This window comes from Populus euphratica, unplaced genomic scaffold, assembly GCF_000495115.2.
Source record: "Populus euphratica unplaced genomic scaffold, PopEup_1.0 scaffold349.1, whole genome shotgun sequence".
NCBI lineage: Eukaryota > Viridiplantae > Streptophyta > Magnoliopsida > Malpighiales > Salicaceae > Populus > Populus euphratica.
The window spans coordinates 209,917-232,551 of NW_011500238.1; the positions used below are offsets into that span (position 1 = coordinate 209,917).

Here is a 22,635-nt window from a genome sequence, read left to right on the forward strand (position 1 = left end):
TTTTTTTTTTATTTTAAAAAAAATTATTTTTGAGATCAACGTAACAAAACGATGCAAAACATACAAAAAAAATTAATTTTAGCAAAAAAAAACTTGAATTTTTTGGTAAAGCGAATTCATTTTTTATATACTGTGATTATGGCTGCAGCCAAAAAGGAGAAGGGAATCACCTCACGTCAAGAAGTATGGATGGTGGTCTAGAAGGCCAACATAAGGATAGTAGTGGCACTAACAAAGAAATTGGTGGTTGGTATTGGCAGTTAGAGGAAGAAGGATAAGTTGGCATTGTGGTTCCTGTTGTTAGCAAGGGGATGGATTTGAGGAGGTCATGTGGTAATTGTTCATGGTGGCTTCGAGGTTGTGGTGGTTAAAAAGGCAGTGGAGAGAGAGAAAAAAATAGAGAGAATTGACCGTGAATAAAAGAAAAAATTAGGGGGAAGCTAGTTTTTTTTTAATTTTGCACTAGATTTTTTTCTTCTTAAGGCCATGAAATCCACCCTAATTTATAAGGTGTGGAAGATGAACATTTTATCTTTAATGGTGTCAAATTGTGACCCTTGAGTCAACCCCTAAAGAACTCAACAATTGGATCAAAATGATCATCGTGAACTGTCAAAGTTGTTGTAGAAGAGTTGGTCAGGTTAGCCATTGTGGGATGGCGCCACAGTTATTGTGGCGTCAATTAGCTAACAAGAATCATGCTAACATGTAGTCAGATGTCATATCATCATTTATGTGCAAGTTTTATTAAATTTAGTAGAAAGATGAAACATCAAATGTCTTAGTAAGAAGACCACTCGAACAACTTTTCTAGGAAAATGAAGAAGATGAATAGTCACTAGATAAGGCGTTGTGTGGTTTTTTTTATTATTATTTTCAAAACAACGTTGTTTTAGGGATTTGAGGTTTTAATTTAGAAATTTAGTCAAAATTCAATTTGTTCCTCCATCTTTTAATTTCTTTTAATTGCATTCATAATTAACCGTAAACTTTTAATTTTATATAATTTTGCCCCTGCCAAACTTCAATGTCAACCCTAAATTTCAACATTCTTTTTTATTTTAATCCTTAATTTTGAATTTATACAATTTGACCCTCAATTAACTATTAAACTTGTAATTTTCTTCAATTTCACCCATAATTTCAATAAATTGAGTCCCCATTGTTCAAAGCTTTTTGCAAAATGATCCTTGGTTGCAAATACTTTAATTCAACTCTTAATTGACCCCAAAACTTTAATTTTCTTATAATTATACTCCTAAATTTAATCAATTAACTTGTTAAAAATTAAATTTAGTCTCTCAAATTGTAATTTTCTTAATTAAACTCCCAAAATTAATTTTTCATCAATTAAACCCCTAACAAAATTAATTTAACTTATTTAAAGTATAATTAAATCATTTAAATCATTTAATTTACACCTAATTAAATCATTTAATTTGAACTGTAATTAAATTAAATTAACCTAATAAAACTCTAATTATATTCTTAGACTTATTTTTATTCAAATTTATTGGATAATCATATAATTTGATCTCAAATTTACATTATCTTTCACATTTTGGATAAAATAGGATGCAATTAAACTTTCAATTTCATCTATCTAAAATTACAACTTCATCCTTTCTACATGTAAAATCCTCTAAGCTAGCTTTTGTCTAAACATTAGTCTTTATTTTATTTTTTTATTTAAAAAAATAATTAAAAAATAACCCAAAAGTAAATTATAACAGATAGCATGATTACAAAGTGCATTTGCTTCGTTTCCTGAGGCTAATTGGGCGAATATTCCTGTGAAACATACGGCAAGAAATACATATGCAAACAAAAGCAAAGATCGAACTCCAGCAAATCTGAGTGAAAAGTAAAGGCGATTTATTTTAATATTTTACCGAGAGAAGCAAGTAAATGCAATGCGGAACAGAAACAGTGAAGAAACATCACAAATACCAAGCCAATCTAGACCTAAAAGCTCTACGCTAACAGAAGAGGCGTGTCGAAGGGTGCTGGAAAGTTCAAGAAGATACATCGGCTGCGATTGGCAGGAAGTTTCTCCTTGAAATTGCAGATAGCAATCAGAAGTCCAGCTCCCCCCGAAATGCATTTGAAGTTGAAGAGCTACGATGGTTGAATTTTGGTTAAAAGTTGTACAGACAAGTAGAGAAGAGTAGAAGTAATCGATAAACTAAAGAAAATCACTTCTCACCTGTGGGATCTAACAGTAAAAAGAAAAAGAAAAAGCTAGAGACAATGGGCATCGATATAAAAGCATGGTGGCTTTGAGTTACGCGTTGGGAAAGCATGCGGATAAAAGAAAACAGCCTGCTGTAGGAATGAGAAACCCATAAAAGTGGTAAGAAAAGTGCCAGACACCAAAAGTCTGAAAAATTACTGAGAAGGCAGCAAGGCAATGCCGAAGCCTGACACATCAAATTCCAAGGACAGAAAAACACAACAAGGTATAGATCAAAGCAGGGGGGGGATTGTGTAAAGCAAATGAAGGCAAACAGCAATAAAGGCTGGTGAAATAAGAGTGATAATTCGCAATTATACTGTCTTTTAAATGGAATTTTAAGCATCAAGTGCCACCAAAAAGCACAGCAAGACAGCTAAGGTGGACTGAAATTCAAAAACATGCTTGCGCGATTAAAAGGCTGTTGTTGTTTTAAGCACTACAACATTCATGCCAACACCAAGGAACCAAATAAGAAAAGCTAGCAGCCCAGCACAAACCAAGAAATATCCGTGGGAAAGCAGCTCGGTTCAAAAGGCCATTGGCTTGGTTAATGGAAGAAGGTAGAATCAAACATGAAACATGCACAAAAGAAAGCAAACATAGCTAAAGAAAACCAGCTCTATCTGAAGAAATACGATCTGAAAATGATATAGCAATCCTCAGGAAAAACTTTTTAAAAATATAAGCAGCAGCAGCGCGAACCAATCAAATTTAGGAACAACAAAGCGAAAGCAACAACATGCAAGGGCTGAACAGCCCAGCTAGGTTGATACAGACAACGTAAGCCCTTAAACCCTCTCAAAATTATTTTAGCTTTTACAAAATTGAGATTTTAAATGTAATTATATGTGAAGTAGAATACAAAAAAACAAAAACTACATGGCAATTGACAAACCAAAAAAAAATTTTCAGTTAAACAATAAACAAAAACTACCATATTACCAAACAGACCTGAAATGTGTTCCATGCTCTCCATAATTTTAGACTCCATACCACAATTTTAGGCTCCATTTTTTTAGCGCAGTACGCTATGATTTATATTTTCTTCTAATCACAAATTTTAATATATATATATATTAATCAGCACATATCATAATTTTATATAAATCCCACTGAAAACTCTTTCTGGAAACATTAATTAAAAAAAACTACATTTTCTTACTTTTCTTAAACCGTGTTTAGCATTTTAATAGTTTTTATAGCTATAGTTCAAAAAAAGTAAGTTTGAGAAATCATTTTGAGATGGTATTTTAAAAAGTTATATTCGCTAAAACTACTCTGGGATGGATTTTTACATACAAAATAAATAAAAATCAAGCTATTTTAGTTTTTTCAAAACTAAAATTTAAAAAACGTTATGTACAAGACCTTGGTTTTTTTTTGTGATTATTCTCTATGATTAGAAAAAAAGCGATATCTTTCAAGCAATACCTACTCTAATATTAGTTTTACCCATCCCTCTGAAAAACCAGTAGCAAACAGAACCAACTTGAAGCAGACATAATTTTTCAGTCACCACTCACCAATACTGCTTATGAAGTTGCCGAATAATGATGAACAGCCGGAGAGAGAAACTGAAATTATTTTCTAATCAATTCTGTTTCTTAAAGAAAATACTTCAAAGAGATGCTCTTCACATAACCAAGTCCGCAATAAGTGATATAACAAAGTTCAAAGAAGGGTAGGGAAGAGGAAAAAAAATTTACTTTAATAAGCAACTTCAACAGCTTCTTCCAGAAACAGCATTATGTCATACCCTTTTGGCAAAATCGCCAGCATCATCATCTTCCTTCGATTTTTTGTCCAATGCATCATCTAGGTTCAAACCATCACCACTACTCTCATTGGCACCAAACTGATTGCCACCGCCATAACCCAATCCAGCATTTCCATCATATCCACCATCAACACTGGTGTTGGTAAAGCCATCGTTGCTGCCACCGCCAGCAGCAGCACCATAATTCCCAGCACCACCGTCATAAGTGTTTTGACCAGCATAATTAGAGCCATATCCTCCACCAGTGCCGTATCCTCCACCGCCTCCATATCCTCCACTGCCGCTGTATCCTCCACCGCCGCCGTATCCTCCACCGCCATAGTTGCCATAATTATTGTTAAAGGTACGCTGAGGCCTTTCAGTTGCATAATTCACCCTAACGCGGCGACCATGAAGATCCTGTGAGAAGCAAAATTCAAGACAAAATGATACGAACACTAAGATGAGGGGGGAGGTGATACAAGAGAAGAATGTAAGCTCTCTCAACTAAGTTAAATGACAGGGTGAGAGGCATTGAGAATTTGATGATCAGAGAAAAATTACAATGTAAGAGATTCTGCACTTCTCTCAGTTGAAAATTAATTTAGAGGAAATGCTAAAATAGTTCTGCACTTCTCATCTCCACTTCCAGCCACAGAAAAAAGACAAACAATAAAGTAGCAAATTACCTGTCCATCCATAGCCTGGATGGCACTAGAGGCCTCCTCACTGGAGGTGTAAGTAACGAATCCAAATCCTCTGGACCTGCCAGTATCACGATCCATAATGATTCTTGCTGCAGCAAAAATAAAACAAATCAGCAATAAACCTAAACTGAAATTTGAAATGCCAGCACACATGTGAGGAAGGAAACCAAGGAAATAAACACACGAGCACAAACTGCACAGACACGGGTACACACACCCACAGGCAGTTTTTTCCTCTAAAACTGGGAAAAGTAATTTGGCAAACAAATTACAAACCTTCAACAACATTGCCATATTTATCAAAGGCCTCTTTCAGACCGTTGTCATCTGTCTGGAAAGAAATACCTGCAATGAGATGTGATAGGTTTCAGCACCAGCCATTAAACAGCAGGTCACCAAAACAAGAAGTGAAAAAAATATTAAAAGAAAAGAAGCACCTCCAATGAAAATTTTTGAGGATGACATGCATCTTAATGCTTGATAGATGGATGGTCTTGATGCAGAGATCTCAGAAGTGATCTGCCTGTTAGCAGTCTGCCGTAACATATTTCCCAATTTAGTAAGAAACGCCATCGTACAACCTAAGCGAAACAAAACCTTAGTCAGGAACCAAAATAAACTAACCCCGTGAAATAATGAGAACAGAAGCTTTACATATGTTGTGAATGATTGATTGCCCAGCAAGAAGCGACAAAGCAAAATCAGCCAGAGATTTTTTTAAATTAAAAAATATCAGTAAAAAATCAGTTGCTTCAGAAGTACTTAATTTGAACCAGAGAAACCTAGGTCCAGTAACACCAATACGAACAAAACAATTTCAGTCTCGGTCTCTCCTTCAATCCTGATTAAGACCGCGGAGAAAAGGAAAATACGAAGAAGATCCAATACATCTAAACATGAAAAGATAAAACTTAGAAAGTTACAATCTTTTCTTTTCTTTTCTTTTCTCATTTACTCTTAACACAAATCAGATCAAAAGATGAGGTTAACAGCATATTTCAGTCTCAATCAATCAGAAACAAGTCCTGTCACAGTAAGAAAACAAATAACCAGGGATTACCTTCTTATGTTTGGCTTCACTCCCTCTGGTTTTTGAAGGATTCGACTAAAACCCTATATTGGGAAGAGGGGTTTATGTAGGTGAATGGTGGAAGGTTATATTAAGCGAGAGAAGAGTTCTCCACCGTTGGATTAGAAGCGTGACGGTGCGGCTCCGGATTCAGGGTTTCCACGTGTTCCTCTACGAGTGGGTTGTATTTTCTTATATGTGGCAGGCCACTTAGCTTTGACTGAAGATTTCTATTTTTCAGGGTCGGAGACGCAAAATATCTATACTATGTTTATCGATTATATTGCCCTTTTAAGTTAAAATTGGTGTCGGATCGAAGATACGGTAATACTTGTTTTTAAAAAAAAAATTAGTTTTAAAAAATATTAAAATAATATTTTTTTTATTTTTTAAAATTTATTTTTAATATCAATACATTAAATAATTCAAAAATATTAAAAAAATTATTTGAAAAAAATAAATTTTAAATTTTAATAAAAAAATATATTAAAACTCATTCTCAAATACCTCTAAGATAACTTACAATTTTGTGTTTGTCTAAGTAATAATTAACTCGAAAAACTAAAATGCGTGGACTAAATACCGTTGAGTCGATATTATTTACACACTCACAAAACATAAATTGTGGATATAGATATACTTTGTATTTTTCAATAATTCATTTTGTTTATCGAAGTTTTATTTTGAGTTTAATCCTAATTGAAAACTAATTATTTTTTTATTTATTAGGTAATGGTGTAATGAAAATGAAATGAATCATAATGAAAAAAAGTTCAAACATGAATGACATGTCAAAAAAAAATTTAAAAATACAACTAGATCTTCAAACTTTAAAAATAATATAAATTAGACAATTTAGGTTCCTTTAGAATTTAAGAAAATTAGTTTTGTATTAAAGTTTACTTAAAGTATTTTTCAATTTGGTTAGAAAAAAAAGAGAGAGGTTACTGGATTTCAATAATAAAAAAAAAAAGATCGTTGTTCAAGTTATTTCTAACTATCAAAATGGATTTTTTTTCATAAATTCCATGAGATGAGAAGGGCTTGATGATGATTGGTTAGAACCTCAATATTTCCTAAAAAAAGATATAAGCCAAGAAAGATAAATCTAACACAATTTGATTTTGTGTTATTATATCCTTATTTAGGTATTTTGAGTTGAAATATTAGTTTATGGATATTCCAAGAGTGTTGAAGAGGTGTTTTTAGGTTTAAATGTCTTCAAATTAGGTTTTTTAGACAAAAAACATTGTCTTAATTTTCCAACCACTATTGAATACCCTAAATTTAAGCTTGTAAACAACACATCATCTATTTTGACAAGCGATGTGCCACCTATGTGTTTTTATTTCTAGTGTTTTAAAAAATAGATCTTTAACTAAAGTTTATCATTCTTGTTTTGATAATGGTTTTAGTTTTAAAAAAGCTTTATTTCTCTAGTCAGATTTTCATGTCTCACTTGCCTCTTTTTTGTTTTTATTTTTTTATTTAAAAAAATAAACTAGAAAACTATATAAATGGAAAACAAATAAGTTAAAAAATAAAACTTTGACGGATTGTTTTTGTTTGTACCCGAATGGAGTTATTCTTTAGTTATTTTGAAATTTCTCTAAGTTTATATTCATTAATTTACTTGAGAAAAATAATACTTAATGTATTCTTGGAGAATCAATGATGTTTTTTGTTCGGAATAGGGTTATACTAAGGCAAACATGCTCTTTGCCATGACTTAAATTGTATTTTGTTTATGATAAGTAGTTTTTCCTAGTAATTGGAAATTGAATGAAGATATAAAGATTTTTTATAAAGATATTTTTCATAGAAACTTATAGATATTTATGGAGATTGTTTATAGCCAATAAAGATATAAAGGTAATTTTAGAGAGAGAATGTAATGATGATTGTATTTAGAGAAATAACTACTCTTTTCATTTATTGAAAAAGTATTCACGTACAAATATTACTTATTAATAATATAGATTCAAGTAATCTGAACACAATGTATTAAAAAGATTTTTTCCTTCCATGTTTTGAAAATGATAGATGTTGGTATTGATTATTCTTACAATTTTGTATGAATAATCTCATTTTAGAATCAGTTTGCCTCTTATTTCTATACTACTTTTTATTTATAATTTTTTGAATACTAAGTCTCATACTTTAATTGTGTTTGGTCTTGATCCAAACATGTTGTAGCAATGGCATAATATTTGGTTTCTTGCTACATTCAATTGTTTATTTGAATTAAAAAAGTTTTCAAAAAGATAGAATATCATAAAAAGTGAGCTTTAAATGTTGCTCTACAGGGAATTTTATCAAGTCATGCTCTCATAAGTCCTACATTTTATAGAATATAAGTGAATATTTATTTTTTTAGATTTAGAGATACAATGTTTCAACATGAAACTTCAATACCTATAAAATATTTTAAATTACTGAAGATATGGAATTGTTTAAGAAAATAATCCTTGAAAAGTTCCATGTCTCTCGTGAGCATATCATCAATATGTATATATAATGAAGTGAAAAAAATAAAAAAGCTTTCCTTGAACTTTGGTTGAAAGAGAATAATCTTTTTTGATTTGCTGAAAACTGACCTTTTGGATAGCTTGACAAATTAAGAAAACTAAATACTAGGACTGAGCATTTTTAGTTCGGCCCGGTTTTAGACCAAAATAAATAACCAAAACAATTTTATTTTTTTAGTTTTTGAACCGAACCGAAAACCGGTTCAAACCAATTAATTTTAGTTCGATTCGGTTTGGTTTTTTCCCTTTCAAACCGGTTCAAACCAAAATTATAATGCTCAATCTAATTTAAGATTCAATCCACTCCTTCTCTAGGGAATGTTACAAGGCTTATCAATTGCAAACAAATAGAAAGCAATTTCCAGCATTATGCATGCACCCAAATATTATCATATTAAGGTCACCAAAGATTAGATTAAGTTCATTATTACTAGATTCAACTAGAAGTATTTCCAAAAACAATTATAAAAAATCACTACAGGGAAAGAATTAAATAAAAGTATGATCTGAGAGATGAACATATGAAAACTGTCAAGCACCACAAAGCCACAACAATTAAGCCAAGAACATGTAGATCTAAAAGATGGTGGAACAGAATAAGATAAATTTAGCTCAAATCATTTGAGAGATGAGAGATAAAAAATAAAGAGAGGGGGCAGCTGAAAAAACATAGAGCAAGAGCTTAACAATTAATAAGTAACAATTATGGAGTTGAGTATGAAAAAAAAAATAGTTGAGCATGAAAAAAAAAATAAGAGAGGCATGGAGTTGAGCATGAAAAAAAAAATAAGAGAGGAGAAATGTATAGAGGAAAGGGAAGGGGGCAGTTGAATGTAGGTTTAGGATTGGAAAACTTTTTTTTTATATATATATTTTTTTAAATGGGGGCTAGTTGAACCAGTTTGATTTGGTTCGATTTAATCAGTTTTACGGAGATGCTCTTACAAGGCTTACCAATTGCAAACAAATAGAAAGCAATTCCCAGCATCATGCATGTACCCAAATATTATCATATTGAGGTCACCAAAGATTAGATTAAGTTCATTATTACTAGATTCAACTAGAAGTATTTCCAAAAACAATTATAAAAAATCGCTACAGGGAAAGAATTAAATAAAAGTATGATCTGAGAGATGAACATATGAAAACTGTCAAGCACCACAAAGCCACAACAATTAAGCCAAGAACATGTAGATCTAAGAGATGGTGGAACAGAATAAGGTAAATTTAGCTCAAATCATTTGAGAGATGAGAAATAAAAAATAAAGAGAGGGGGCAGCTGAAAAAACATAGAGCAAGAGCTTAACAATTAATAAGTAACAATTATGGAGTTGAGTATGAAAAAAAAAATAGTTGAGCATGAAAAAAAAAATAAGAGAGGAGAAATGTATAGAGGAAAGGGAAGGGGGCAGTTGAATGTAGGTTTAGGATTGGAAAACTTTTTTTTTATATATATATTTTTTTAAATGGGGGCTAGTTGAACCAATTTGATTTGATTCGATTTAATCAGTTTCAGACTTTGAAAATTGAATCAAACCAAATAAAAAAAAATTTATGATTTTTTAATCAATTAATTTAAATTTTTTTATTCAAATTTTTCAATTATTTTTTTAATTTTTTTAATTTAATCAGTTTATCAATTTTTTTTCTCATTCATACGTAATACGTAATCGTCGCAAAGTGACGAAGGAGAATCCATATACACTTTTTCATCTAATGTCATCTTGAAAAAAGGCAAGCTTTGCAGCGCTCTATAGTGCCATTAGAATCGTTCTTGATTTTGCAAACCCATTTGCAGCATTCTATGGGCTTGTTGTTATGATGCAAATGGGTTTCTGCTTGTATATAAAGTGTGATCTTGGTCTTTCTGCTGGTTATTTATCTCCATCCTGCCACAAAAACAACAAGGCAAAGCATTATAAGACGCGAGTTCCTGCCACAACCCTTTGAGCCTTGCATGATAGTTGGAAACCGTTGTTAAGCCTTGCGCTTGGGAAGCAATCGTCTTTTGGATTTGAAAAGGCCATGGAGCATTGACTTGTGAGAATCGATCATTAAAATCTTTTATCATCCTAGATCTAGAGTTTTCTCAGCGGTTTTGATCCCTCGATAGAAGGATCTTTGTTTATGTTCATCAGTTGGATTTTTTGAAGATTTTTCCAAAGATCCATGATGAGTACAAATCTCCATATCCAAGTAGAATCCATAGAGGTGGTGTTACCAAATCTTGTTGCTGGATAAAAAAATATGTTGGCATACGATAATGTCTTTGTTTTGATCTTTCAAATGAGAAAAGCCTGAAAAACTAGGTGGAAGACCGGTGAAATACAAGGGACGAGATCCTATTTGGAGAATCAACATGCATTGGTTGATATATCAAGTGTTGTTTTTCCCATGCAAATAGACTTGATATACATGTGTTGTGCATCTGTTCCCGCTGCTCTCAAAGAGGTTTTTTTCTGCCATGGAATCCAACAAATCCGCTAGATGTTTGCTCTTTCGATGTTGTTGGATTATGTAGGATAAGGAGACAGAGAACGAAATTGACGAGAGGGGGGAGATGGGGACAACGTAAAATAAAACAGTTGCAGAGGAAAGGAGTTATCGCATCACTGTGATACAAAAAATGAAAAATCAGTTGAGAGAGTGAGTTGAACCGATCACCTAGATGCATATATTACAGGCATTAGTTTTAGGAACTAGCAACACGTCTAACTAAATATACCCTCTTTCCCATACATAAATAAATCTTAAAGAGTTGCAAAATATTGCCCAAAACACCACTTCTGTGAACAAATCAAACTAAGCCACATCCATCCATCCTATTGAGAACCTTTCATCTTTGAAATCTCTTCAAGCAAAAATCTGGACTCAGCAGCAAAATCAACTGGAGCAACAGCCCTAACTGTCATCCTTTGCCTCTTCTCGTTATTGTACTCGTTCTGGGAGACACTGATTCTGAAAAGATGAGGATTCCAAGTGGCTTCTTTCAATCTTTGTTGGTAGGTGTTCTCTTCTCCTATCTGAAAATGTCAGCAAATGAAAGGAGTTGGGCACCAATTCTCAATTCTTTCCTACTTTTAACATTCAATTGCATAATGTGTCATTCTACTTCGGCAGTTACCTGTGATTTGAGCAGGTCAAGTTCATCAGCAGAGCAACCAATGATCTTTTCAGCTTCTTCATTGAATGCAGAAACCCAACCTTCACCACTCCCATCAGAAACTTTTACCACCATAATGTACCTGAAACACAAAACAGAATCGATGTGAAACAAGTTAACTTTCATTTTAGGCACAGCTATTTTTCCCTTGTCCCTGCCCCTCACCTTAAGCTGCACTCTGCATCATTCTTCTGGCATCCTTCACACCAATATCCACCCCCCAGAGCATCAGTCACTTTCTTATTGCATGTCTTGCAAGCCCGATACCACATTGTCTGGTCAGGTTTGATGAAGCTTATGTATGCTCTAATGCTGAAAAATGCAGGCTGCACAAGAGACAATTGATTAATCATATCAACGAATTGAAATCATCCAAAAGTAGCTATGCAATGAATCAAACACGAATGCTCCCTACACAACATGTCGTGAAAGAGAGGTATCAGCAATTTCAACCCTATTGCACTAGTCCTTAGTTAACAGAATTGGCAGTCCTTCCTATATCAAATGCTTCTCCAATATATATACTCAGGAGCTGATCTTACTACATACCATAGTATTTTACATAACGCTAATGATTTCTATACCTTGTCCTCCCCCAAGGATGGGTTGCTTGTTATATGAGATAGAGATACTCGATCAGAGTACATGGACCTTGCCCCACTCTTGGCCGAAGGGCTCAAACCAGAGCCAACAGAGGCCATTGAAGTCTCTTTACCTTCAGAATCATACCTACCAAAAAGAAGAGCTTTATAAACAGTAATGAAAACAAAACTATCAAAACCAATCACTTGCTTGAAGAAAAAAGTTTACCAGGTTCTCAGCTTCTCTGATTCAGCAATAACTGGGTTGACTTGCACTATGCTCTTGCCCAGGGTGGACAAAGATATACCTGAAATTACATGTAAAGGAACACTTCAGAAAATGACCTTTTTACTCATACAACAGAGAAGCCACAACCCAGGAATGTATAAAATCCAAGAAATGTTTTTGGAAGAGATGAGTTGACATTAGATTACCTTGAAAATCTCCAACTTTAAGGGATTTGATCGCAACTACAGGAGATTTATCAGCAATATCGTGCAATTCCTGTCCCACACTTGTTGCAAGCTCATTCCACAATGACACCACAACAGTCTTCTTCCTGAATTTCAAACATCCAGAGCTTCAATATAACAGAAGTAGCAAATGATAAAACCAACTGCGCAAAATTCTACACTCACGTCTCATCAGCAACAACAATATCACGCTTTGGAACAGTATCATTGTTGCTCTTCCTCCGGATACTCGTTGTCGGCGAAACACTTTGAACAATTCCAATAACATCTGAAAATTGTTTTAGACAGACATAATTAAAAACAAAAATGACGAGCAAACACAAGATGTTCATCTACAATTGATTTCTAGGAGACGGTTCTCACCAACAAGATCTTTTGAATTGACATAGGGACCCAACTGATCAATTGGGACAAACTTGAATTTAGTTTCGGGAATACAAGCTGCTTCATCGCTAGCCTCTTCCACTTCAGAGTTTTCATTCAAGGTCATCTCATAATCATTTTGCACTGTCTTAAACTGCTTGTTAGCAACCCTGAGCGTCCCTTTCGATATGTAGTATACCTTCCCCAGCTCGAACCTATCATAGAATTTCTTTGCAGCCTCATTGAACATTGTTGCTTGTATTTGTGTGCCCTGCACACCATCATATGTAAATTCAGTTCATTAATAATAGTAAAAAAGAAGGTGCATTACACAAACAATTCGAAAAGTTGAAAACTCACATCTCCATCCGTTAATTCCACATTGAAAACACACCCTTCTCCTCTCGCGTTCCTATAGGTACGCATATTTCCTTTGCTTGTAACCCTGACTTTTATGGTCCAGTTGCCTTGGTAAGGATTTAATGAAACAAGAGGGTGAACTCTCCGTGTCATGGCCATTCGAGCAGCCGGGGCCATACTGACAATTTTACGAAGGGGTCACACGATGCGAAACCAAACATTCCAGTTCACATAAAAGATTTATAAAGCAAAACCTACATGGACAATAAAAAGAGTACTCACTTTCCGCGCTGTTCGTGTACAATTTGAGCAGCAGATTTAGCAACAATCTCTTGCTTTGGCTTCAAAATAAGCCCCTTCGCTTCCTGGATATTTTCACTCTTTACTTCATTTTCTAGCTTTGGCTTCTTTAACGGCATATCGATGTCTGATTCTTCCTGTTCGACCACTTCCTTGATCTCCTTTTCAAGTGCAGGTGAAACAACCTCACACTTTGTTATGATCAAAAACCTGATGATTATTGTTGTTATCCAAAATAAAAAAGAACCCGCATCAAACTATCACTCAGCGAAAAATAAAACTAAAAGGAACAGAAAAGAAAGGAAACTGGGCTTACTTCTCAGATTTACTAGGGATCTCATTGACTGTATAATCAAGAACTCGAATGAGACTAAGATTTTGAATATTCCCAGAGAGGATCTCAGATGACAAACGTGAACTGAAGATGGCTTTGATCTTCATCTTTCCATCACTAGCATCAAACCTGCAAAACCATAGACATATCAAATATATGTAGAAAGATAAACAAGAAGAAGAGGAAAGGAAATACAAAAAAAAAAAAAAAGGTAGATAGATACCCATAAGATTTGCCTTTAGGCTCAAGATTTGTGACTTGAAGGATGATTTCAGGAAGATGAGTAAATGAATCTGGTTTAGGAATTGAAAGCAGCTTTGATATTCCATCTGGGCTCACTGATTTTCCTATCGCTGCATTCATCTCTCTCTGTCTTGAGATCAAATAAAAGTCTTGTTTTGGGAGAATAGGGTTGGTGGAGTTGGGGATGGAGCTCTTGCTTTGTATTTTGTGAGCAAGGCAAGGAGGATGATTTTATTTTGTAAGCAAGGGAGCGAGGGAGATATGGGCGCCAGTTCAAAACTTGAAGGGTATTTTTAGCGCCTAGAAACTTACGAGCTCTTTTTGGTTTTTACCTGGAAGGCGGGAGTTCTTTTTACGTTTTAACATCTGGATCGCGCCAAGAAAAGAGAAACCTCAATTTAGTTCTATATTTATATATTTAATCTCGTTCAAGTTTTCAATATTGATTACATCTCAGATTTTTAAATTAAAAAAAGAGTTTCAACCAGGTTTTTTTTTAAGTTTGACTTTTTATTTTTTTAATGATTTCTTTTTATTTTCTTAATGTTAGTTAATATAATAATTTTATAAGTTTAATTTTTTCTTTCTGTGTTTCAACCTGTAGCATATAATACGTTGGAATTGGCGTTTTATAGTTTTTTTTTAATTTGTTTTTTTATAAATTTATTATGATTTTATAATTTAGGTTGAGAGTTTAAAATATAATTTTAGATTGAATTGATTTGGTTTTTTTTATTTTTTCTAATTTTATTTGATTTCATTGTTTAATATTGAGATTGTTAAAAATTAAGTTTTATAATTTTTTTTTAATTTATTTTATATGAGGTTATTTTGATCTTGTGACTTAGATCGCGAGTTTGCAAGTTGATTTCTATTAAAAAAAATTATCCTTTCTAGTTGAATTTTTTTTATTTTTTTTATTTATTTTTTTATAAATTTATCTTAATATTATGACTTGACTCACAAGCTTAGTAGATTAACCCGAGTTGACTCGGTTAATTTTTTATTGCTTCTTTAATTGAATTTTTTTTTCAATATTATTCCTCAACAACTCAATCAATCTTATTTTATCATTTTTTATCTTATTCTTCAATATTTGATTGAATGAAAAATAAAATTTATATATTTTTTTCAATTTAGTTTTTACAAGGTTATCTCGATCTAATAACCTGGATCGTAAATTTAGTAGGTTAATTCGATCAATTTCTTTCTAATTTATTTTAAAAAAATTATCATTCAACACTAATTTGATTAGGAACTAAACTTTATAAATTTTTTTATAGTATTGTTAAGGTCTCATGATTCAAGTCACGAACTTGACAAGTTAACCTATATTGATTACATGTGTTGTTATTTCAATGTTTAAAAAAATAATCATGTAATGCATTTTCATATTAATATTTTTTTTAGAAAAAATATCATCCAATATGAATCATATCTTAAATTCTTAATTATATTTTTTTTATTTGAAAATAAGTTAACAATGCTTAAACATTTTTTACATTAAAAAAAACAACCTAAGTTGCAATGTAGCACACACCAATTATCTAATTACAAAAAATCCAGTGAGGGTGGTGAAATTATTACTCATTACCTTACTGTAAGATTGTAATTTTTTAATTACTTGAAGCATTTTTTTAATTTAGTCAGAAGGCCTTTCATATCAATTTCATCATTGCACATTTTGTTATTGTGAATTTTGGTCTAAAAATTTATTTGTCTTCGTTTGTTACGAGATTCATAAGGTATAAGAAAAAAATCATCTTAATATTTAATTGATATTTAATTTTACAAAATAAATTTGATTGTATTGATTGAAAAAACTTAAAAATGAAGAGGCATAATTTAACATTGTGGCTAAAACAAATGCCCTTTTTGTACTATTTACAGGCACATATTTTCAATTTTTTTACCTTCAAATTCTTTCAAGATTTATTTACAGTTTTTTTTGTTTGAAAATTATATTTTTTAGTTCAAATTTTTATTTTGTTTATATATTAATCTTCGAGTTTGAGAGAGAACATATGAGTATTTAGAAATGATAAAGAAGAAGAAAATGTTCATTAACAAGATTTTATTAACAAAAAAAAGCCAATTTTCATGACAAAGTATTTTTTTTTATCAAAGGATTGATATTGAAGTGCTTTTGGTATTTCATGTTATTCAAAAAAGAAGATTAGAGTTGAAAGTTTTTTTTTAATTTAAAGTTTTTTTATGGTTCTAACTGATTTGATTTTTTTTTTAAATTGAAGAATTAATTTATCAAGATTATAAAAGTTTTTTTAGGTGAAAATGGTTTAAATTTTGATTTTTTAACCCTAAAAACCCCATATTATATTTTTTATTTCCTCTCGAGTGAACAAAAACTAAGTAAACATACAAGTATTGTTTATTTTTTAAAAAACAATTAAGAGGAGATGTTTTGTTTGCTAATTTGAAAAAATAAAATAAAAGGAGCTCATATACAAGTATGGTATGATAGGTTCATATGCTTGGGTTTATTTGTCTGGACTAGGTATGCTGGGCTATCCAAATTAGCACACCTAATTTGATTTTTCTTTGTTTTGTTATGTAATTTGAATTATATTAGATATATTATTTTATCACATTAATTACTAATATATTTTATATATTATATCATCAATGATCATATATTTTTTACTTTGTCATTGAATAAAATTAAAACAATGTTTTTTTATAATGTTAACAAGTGTTCTTTTTGTACAACCCACGATTATTATTATTTTTTAATTTTATTCAGTTTCTTTTATTTGAGTGTTTATTTTTATTGTCACGTACTTAAATAAAAAATAACTTCGGAAAATAAAGTTATTAAACCCATTTAAATCCATAACTTAGATCACAAATTTAATGAATTAGTCTAAATAAGTCTAAGATGTTTTCATCTTAATATATATATATATTTTTAAAATTATATTATTTTGAGATTTTTTAAGTTATACTAGGCTTTTACTGGTCTACTAAATTGTTTTTAGACTTGCATAATAAACTATGTTATGTCAAGTTAACCCATATATAATTTATATTATATATAAGTTAGACAAAAAAATCAAGAAGATTTAAGGTATCACTAGACTGAATTTAATAATATTTCTAAAAAGCTCATTATGGTAATCCTTGAACTTTATACTAATCTTATATTTTTTAATACACTCACATTAAAATCACCGTAATGTTACTTTTTTATAGTTGAAACTTGTTTTTGAAATAATGATAGAAAAAAAAATATATTATAGTAAATAAATTTTAAAAGACACATTGGTTGTTTTCATAGATATATTGTTTTTATCCTAATGTTTAATTTTTTTTTCCTGTTTGTATTCTAATTGTTTTTTTTTTTGTTATTGTTTCTAACAAGTAAATAATGTTGAGAAAAAAGTTAGATTTTTTTTTAATTAAAGATATTAACAAGAAAAGGAAGATTTATACTAGCAAATTAGTCTGTCTCAATAGAATTTTAATTATTACTCTTCTTAAAGAAATCTAGTGCTATATAATTAAGTAAAAACAAGTGAAGGGTTCCCCACGATAAAAGTTCATATATATTTTAATATACAAATGGGTTTTCTAGCTTAATGACCGAGTATTTACTCAACGTTAATATCTCTTTTTAATATTTACCGGGGCATATATGATAGGTTTATTTTTGCATTCTAGCTATACTTTTGAATTTTTTTTCAAATTAATTTTTATAATATTTTTAAATTATTTTGATGTATTAATATTAAAAAATGATTTTTAAAAAAATAAAAAATATTATTTTTATGTATTTCTAGATAAAAAATATTTTAAAAATTAACTTTTAACGTATCATACACTCTTTTAATCCCCAACATATTTTATTAAATGTTGATATTGAATTTTAAGTTTATAATCAGAAATTTTCTTGCAACTAGAAAATATATTAACAATATCTTTATTTTTTTTCAAGTTTAAATTTTTTTGACCTAGCTCATATCAAAACGAGCCAATTATATAATATTACTATTGTTATTATATACCGTGTATAAAATCCAAATTTATGTAAATTATTAGCACCTTATATATATAAAGTAAAAGAAAAATGTAGCTTTCGGTACCTTTACGTAAAATACAAAATTGAAACCTGTAATTAATTTAACAAAAACAAAAGTTTTTAGAATACTACCTGGCGAATTTTTTTTTTGTGATGTAGCCATTATAATTGCAAATAGTTATAACTAGACGTGTACCTGCCCTGCATTACAAGGTAAAATTTTATTTTATATAAAAAATAATACTTAAGTGTTGTAAATACATGCTAAAGTAAGAAGAAAAATTTACCATATAGACTATAGATTTAATTGGATCAAATAAGTTGATTTTATTCCAATTAAATGATAAAAAATTAACAATAATAATAGATAAATCAAATTAAAAAAATCACGATAACCTAAAAAAATATTTTTTTAAAAAAAAACAAACGATTTAACTTAATTTCCAACCCATTAATCATGGAAGTTTAGAATTGGGCTAACAAAGGAAAAAAAAAAGCCAGAGTCAATTTAAGCCAGCAAGACAGACTTGTAATTCTGTAATAAGAGCCGAACTAACTTGAGTTAATCCACTAAATCCATAACCCAAATCATAAGATCGAGATAACTTAATACAAAAAAAAAATCATAAAACTATTAAAAAAAAAATTCAATGTTGAATGATAAAAGCTGAAAATAAAATATATAAAGAAATGAAAAAGACATGTGATGACTTTTCAAACCAGTGATCCGAATTTTTAGAATGGAAGTATCATATTGATAATAACCTCAAAACCTAATTTCTAATCAATCAAATGTTAAAAGTTAAAATCGGGAAATTTTTTTAATTATACAGAAGGAAAAATTAATTTAGCAAATGGATTGAAAAATAAAATAATTAAAACCAAATCAGAATAAATAACTTATTATAAACTAGGATTGAATGATTTAATTGAAAACAAATTAAAATTTTACATGGAGACAAGAACAAAAAATATAAATCAAAATATTAAGGACCAAATTTTACATTTCAATAAATCAAAGAATAACTTTGAAATTTTGCATGGCTAATGCAATTTTTGAGGGGAGGAGAGAGAAAAATAAGAGAAGAAGAAAAAAACCACCAATATTGCACTACCACCCAAATTCTACTACACATTATCTCTAAATAAAGAGGATGTCGCAATGCTTCAAATGATATGGTGGAAGATGATGTTTGGTTGATGAGAGGTTCAACATGCGTCGCTCTTATGTTGGATCATGTGTTGCATGTACCAATTATTTTTTTAATGATATTTTATATTTATTAAAATATCAAAATAACCTTCAGCTAACCTAATAATAACAAAAACATTACTATGAAAATACGGCAAAGCCCTTGAATATTAGTTTATAATTTTGTGCTTTCAATTATATTTTAGTTATTTTATCGTGCTTTTAAAATGTAAGAAGATTTATTAGTTCCTGATTAATTTAATAACGATTAATAGATATTGTAAAAGATCTTAGCGCTCCTAATATCTGGTTTAATATTTTTTAATAAAAAGGACAAAATCATCATTATATTGTTCCAGTTAATAATAACCTTGAGTTTATATAAACAAAGGTTTTTTTAAGGAATTTTTGCTTTTGTTAATTGGGCTTGCATAAAATGAGAGATAAAATGACAAATAGAAGAGGGAAAATAACATTTGGGTCCACCTACACTCTTATCCAAGTTTAATTATAATATTATTTTATTTTTTTGTTAGAACAAGATGTAATTTGTTTAATCCATAGTATCATAAATATTATGGTGAAAAGAGCATCTTTTTATTTGGTGGAAATTACAAATTTATTTTCCCTAGAAAAAGAGGGAGATTTTTTAGATTATAATTAGCTAATTAACTCGCATTTCATCATCGAAAGTCGAATAATTCTTTTAATGCAAGAAAAATAAATAAATGAATGTGCAATGTTGTTAACTAGTATTTTTACATTAACGAAAAAATAATAATTGTGAATAAAAAATTGATGCATGCATACTATAAAATAGAATGAGAATCATAAGCATTTATAAATATAAAAAAAAGTTGTTAACAAGTTAATTTTTAATATAGTTGAGAAATGTGACAATGATATGAGTGTCTCGTTGTATCATGATTTTTTTAATTAAAAAATATAAAAACATTGTTAACATTGTACAAAATAAATTTTAAAATATATAAATTAATAAATTGAGAAAGAGCTGCAAATATTAATCAAATACTAAAATAAAAAGATAATTATTTTTATAAAAATGAAAGATAGATAAATATGATATTTAACCCTAACCTTTTTCTTTACAAGTTGTTCGGAATTAATTATTCATTGTAATTGAATTTAATTATAGTGGTAAATTTGAATTCAATTAATAAATAAATTGAATTCATATATTTAAAAGAGATATTCTATAACTGAATTCAATTCATTTTGTTTTCTATATTATCCTCTTCATCTTCATTTTATTTCAATTCTCCTATATCCTTCCCTAAGATCTTATTTACATATGATGGGATGAGAAGACAACATAAGTGTGTTTTGATGATGGTGCAGTTGAAGTTTTAAATGGCGGTGAATATTTATTATTGACAAGAGGGAGAAGAGTGATAAAAAAAGATGGGTAGATAAATATTTTTTAAAAAACTAGTTTTAACATTAATATTTTTTTTTGGTTTAGTAAATCAAATGAGTTGACATCTAATTTATTTTTATATTATTTTTAGAGATTGAATTGTATTTGAAATTCAATTATTGATACTTTCCATTTTAAGCATGAAATCCTGTAAAAACATCTAAATTGAATTCAATTAAGAGTGTTTTAAATATGTCATCAATTTATATATTTTTTTAATCTTAAAAGTTATTTTTTCCTTTTAGAACAAATAATTTTTATTTTTATAAACACATCATTAAAATAAAATTTATTTATATAAAACATAAAAGGAAAAAATTATAGATAATTTAGAATAATCTCTTTGAAATATTAAACACATAAAAAATAATTAAAAAAATACTATTTAAAAAACACGAATAAAAATTTAAAAAAGTCAGAAAGAGTTTTAATTTAACTATATATAAAAAAATAAATGCAAACAAAACAAAGGTATATAAAAAGAGAAGGGTATCAATTAAAGATAGAAAAATAAAAATAAAATTAAAAGTTCGGTGCTGTTGGTTCTAATGCTCAGCCTATTTTAAAAACACCACTCATGGGTGGGTGGACTCTTACACTCAATTTTTTTTTATTTGCAATTACGTTACTTGTCCCAATTGTTTTTGAAAAAAATAAAGACAGACTATTAGAGAGGTGGTCTGAAAACCAGGTAGGGTCTTTTTAACTTAAAAATATATTTTTTAATCATTTTTCACACTAATCACCTAAAAAATAATGCAAATAAACTAATAAACTAATAAAAAAACCCCTAAAACTTTTCAAAAAGACACAAATCCAAACCAAAATCAAAATGCTCTCATCTCAATGAAACCCAATGAAATGGAACCAATTGACTTCAACGATCTTTTTTGTAGTAAAAATTGATGTCAATTAAGATTTTAACTCTACAATCAGAATAAAACAAGCTACTTTTTTTTTTATAAAAAAACTAGAAATTAAAAAAAAAAGATAAAAGTTTATACAAAAATTGAAGTTTAGAAAATCTAAAGGATAAAAAAATGTATTTGCTAAAAAGTAAAAGGATGAAGGTGAAATTTTTGCATCAATTTTGAAATTATCATCCATCTTATTTGTTTTTTTTATTTTGATTCTTTATCTTTTATTCTGACCATTCCTTGACAAATCAATTTAAATTGCTCATCAATTTGGTCCTACAAGGGCCAACAAGAAAAAAAAAAGAATTTTAAGGGAAAAAAAGAGCTATCTCTTGATAGTGTTTTCTATAATAATGGTATACTACTTCTTTGCAATTCTATTTTATCTCGAATCCAAAGCAAAAGTAAATGCCTACTCCTATTAGACAAGAATTCAAGCCTTCGTTTTTGGTCGGGCTCAATTTCCTTGGAAAGGAAAACAAGAGGCACTCTTTGATCACCATGTCTGAACATCTACAAGCCACATGTGAAGTGAACCTCAGTCATAATAGTGTGTGTGTGTGTTGTGTTGTGTAATAAATACTAAAGCTTTGGCTGTGGAGTTACTAGCGACGTGTTTGATTTTGGATCCGAAGTTTCTATCTCTTGCTTAACATGAGATTTGATAGAACAGTCTCTTGCCAGTCTTACCTCGAACCAATCTCCCTAAACTTCCTGCTGTATTTTATGATTAATATGGCAATTAAGAACAACAAGAGGAGCAAACAAATTGAAGGCCTTTTCATCGAAATCCCAACATAAGATTTTTAAGGTAACATCTCCAACCAAAGAAAAACCGAAACTGCAAAAGGTAAGAACAAGAACAAGAATTCTTCCAATGCATCCTGTAATGATTGATGCCAACAGCTAAACAGGATATGCCATTCTGCAACATCATT

At 30.0% G+C, this 22,635-nt stretch overlaps 3 protein-coding genes across 5 annotated transcripts in view; 1 reads left to right on the forward strand and 2 right to left on the reverse strand.

Annotated features, from left to right (window-relative positions):
- LOC105112549 (uncharacterized) overlaps positions 1–2,142 on the forward strand; it is a 17,529-nt gene extending 15,387 nt beyond the window's left edge. Inside the window, exon 4 of the mRNA XM_011008279.1 lies at positions 2,069–2,142. Coding sequence (XP_011006581.1) covers positions 2,069–2,142 — 74 coding nt within the window. The remainder of the gene's footprint in view (positions 1–2,068) is intronic.
- Positions 1,856–5,865, reverse strand: LOC105112547 (glycine-rich RNA-binding protein 3, mitochondrial-like). 3 transcript variants are annotated; one of them, XM_011008276.1, is made up of 6 exons: positions 5,760–5,865; positions 5,137–5,280; positions 4,976–5,044; positions 4,682–4,788; positions 3,942–4,412; positions 1,856–2,125 (listed from the first exon to the last, which is right to left on the reverse strand). In XM_011008276.1, exons 2-5 carry the CDS (start codon positions 5,270–5,272, stop codon positions 3,987–3,989), a joined length of 738 nt encoding a protein of 245 aa, XP_011006578.1. In that variant the 5' UTR covers positions 5,273–5,280; positions 5,760–5,865; the 3' UTR covers positions 1,856–2,125; positions 3,942–3,986. The 3 variants fall into 3 exon arrangements, with proteins under 3 accessions (XP_011006578.1, XP_011006577.1, XP_011006579.1); XM_011008275.1 differs by lacking the exon at positions 1,856–2,125 and having other exon boundaries at positions 3,788–4,412; XM_011008277.1 differs by lacking the exon at positions 1,856–2,125 and having other exon boundaries at positions 3,788–4,412; positions 4,682–4,783; positions 4,974–5,044.
- A 4,999-nt stretch (positions 5,866–10,864) lies between these two features.
- On the reverse strand, positions 10,865–14,342 carry RPA70B (RPA70-kDa subunit B). The gene is made up of 12 exons (XM_011008278.1): positions 14,095–14,342; positions 13,854–14,000; positions 13,520–13,747; positions 13,238–13,415; positions 12,878–13,148; positions 12,680–12,782; positions 12,476–12,600; positions 12,270–12,348; positions 12,044–12,188; positions 11,625–11,785; positions 11,421–11,541; positions 10,865–11,319 (listed from the first exon to the last, which is right to left on the reverse strand). Exons 1-12 carry the CDS (start codon positions 14,232–14,234, stop codon positions 11,119–11,121), a joined length of 1,899 nt encoding a protein of 632 aa, XP_011006580.1. The 5' UTR covers positions 14,235–14,342; the 3' UTR covers positions 10,865–11,118.
- Between the last annotated feature and the right edge of the window lie 8,293 nt (positions 14,343–22,635).

Excerpts from the sequence above, each read along its gene's own strand:
- LOC105112547 (XM_011008276.1), bottom strand. The coding sequence starts at position 5,272 with ATGGCGTTTCTTACTAAATTGGGAAATATGTTACGGCAGACTGCTAAC. Across the intron at positions 4,789-4,975 it reads ATATGGCAATGTTGTTGAAG|CAAGAATCATTATGGATCGT; the intron begins GTTTGTAATTTG and ends TTTTTGCTGCAG. Across the intron at positions 4,413-4,681 it reads TCCAGGCTATGGATGGACAG|GATCTTCATGGTCGCCGCGT; the intron begins GTAATTTGCTAC and ends TGCTTCTCACAG.
- RPA70B (XM_011008278.1), bottom strand. The coding sequence starts at position 14,234 with ATGAATGCAGCGATAGGAAAATCAGTGAGCCCAGATGGAATATCAAAG. Across the intron at positions 13,149-13,237 it reads TGGAATTAACGGATGGAGAT|GGCACACAAATACAAGCAAC; the intron begins GTGAGTTTTCAA and ends GATGGTGTGCAG. Across the intron at positions 11,542-11,624 it reads GATGCAGAGTGCAGCTTAAG|GTACATTATGGTGGTAAAAG; the intron begins GTGAGGGGCAGG and ends TTTGTGTTTCAG.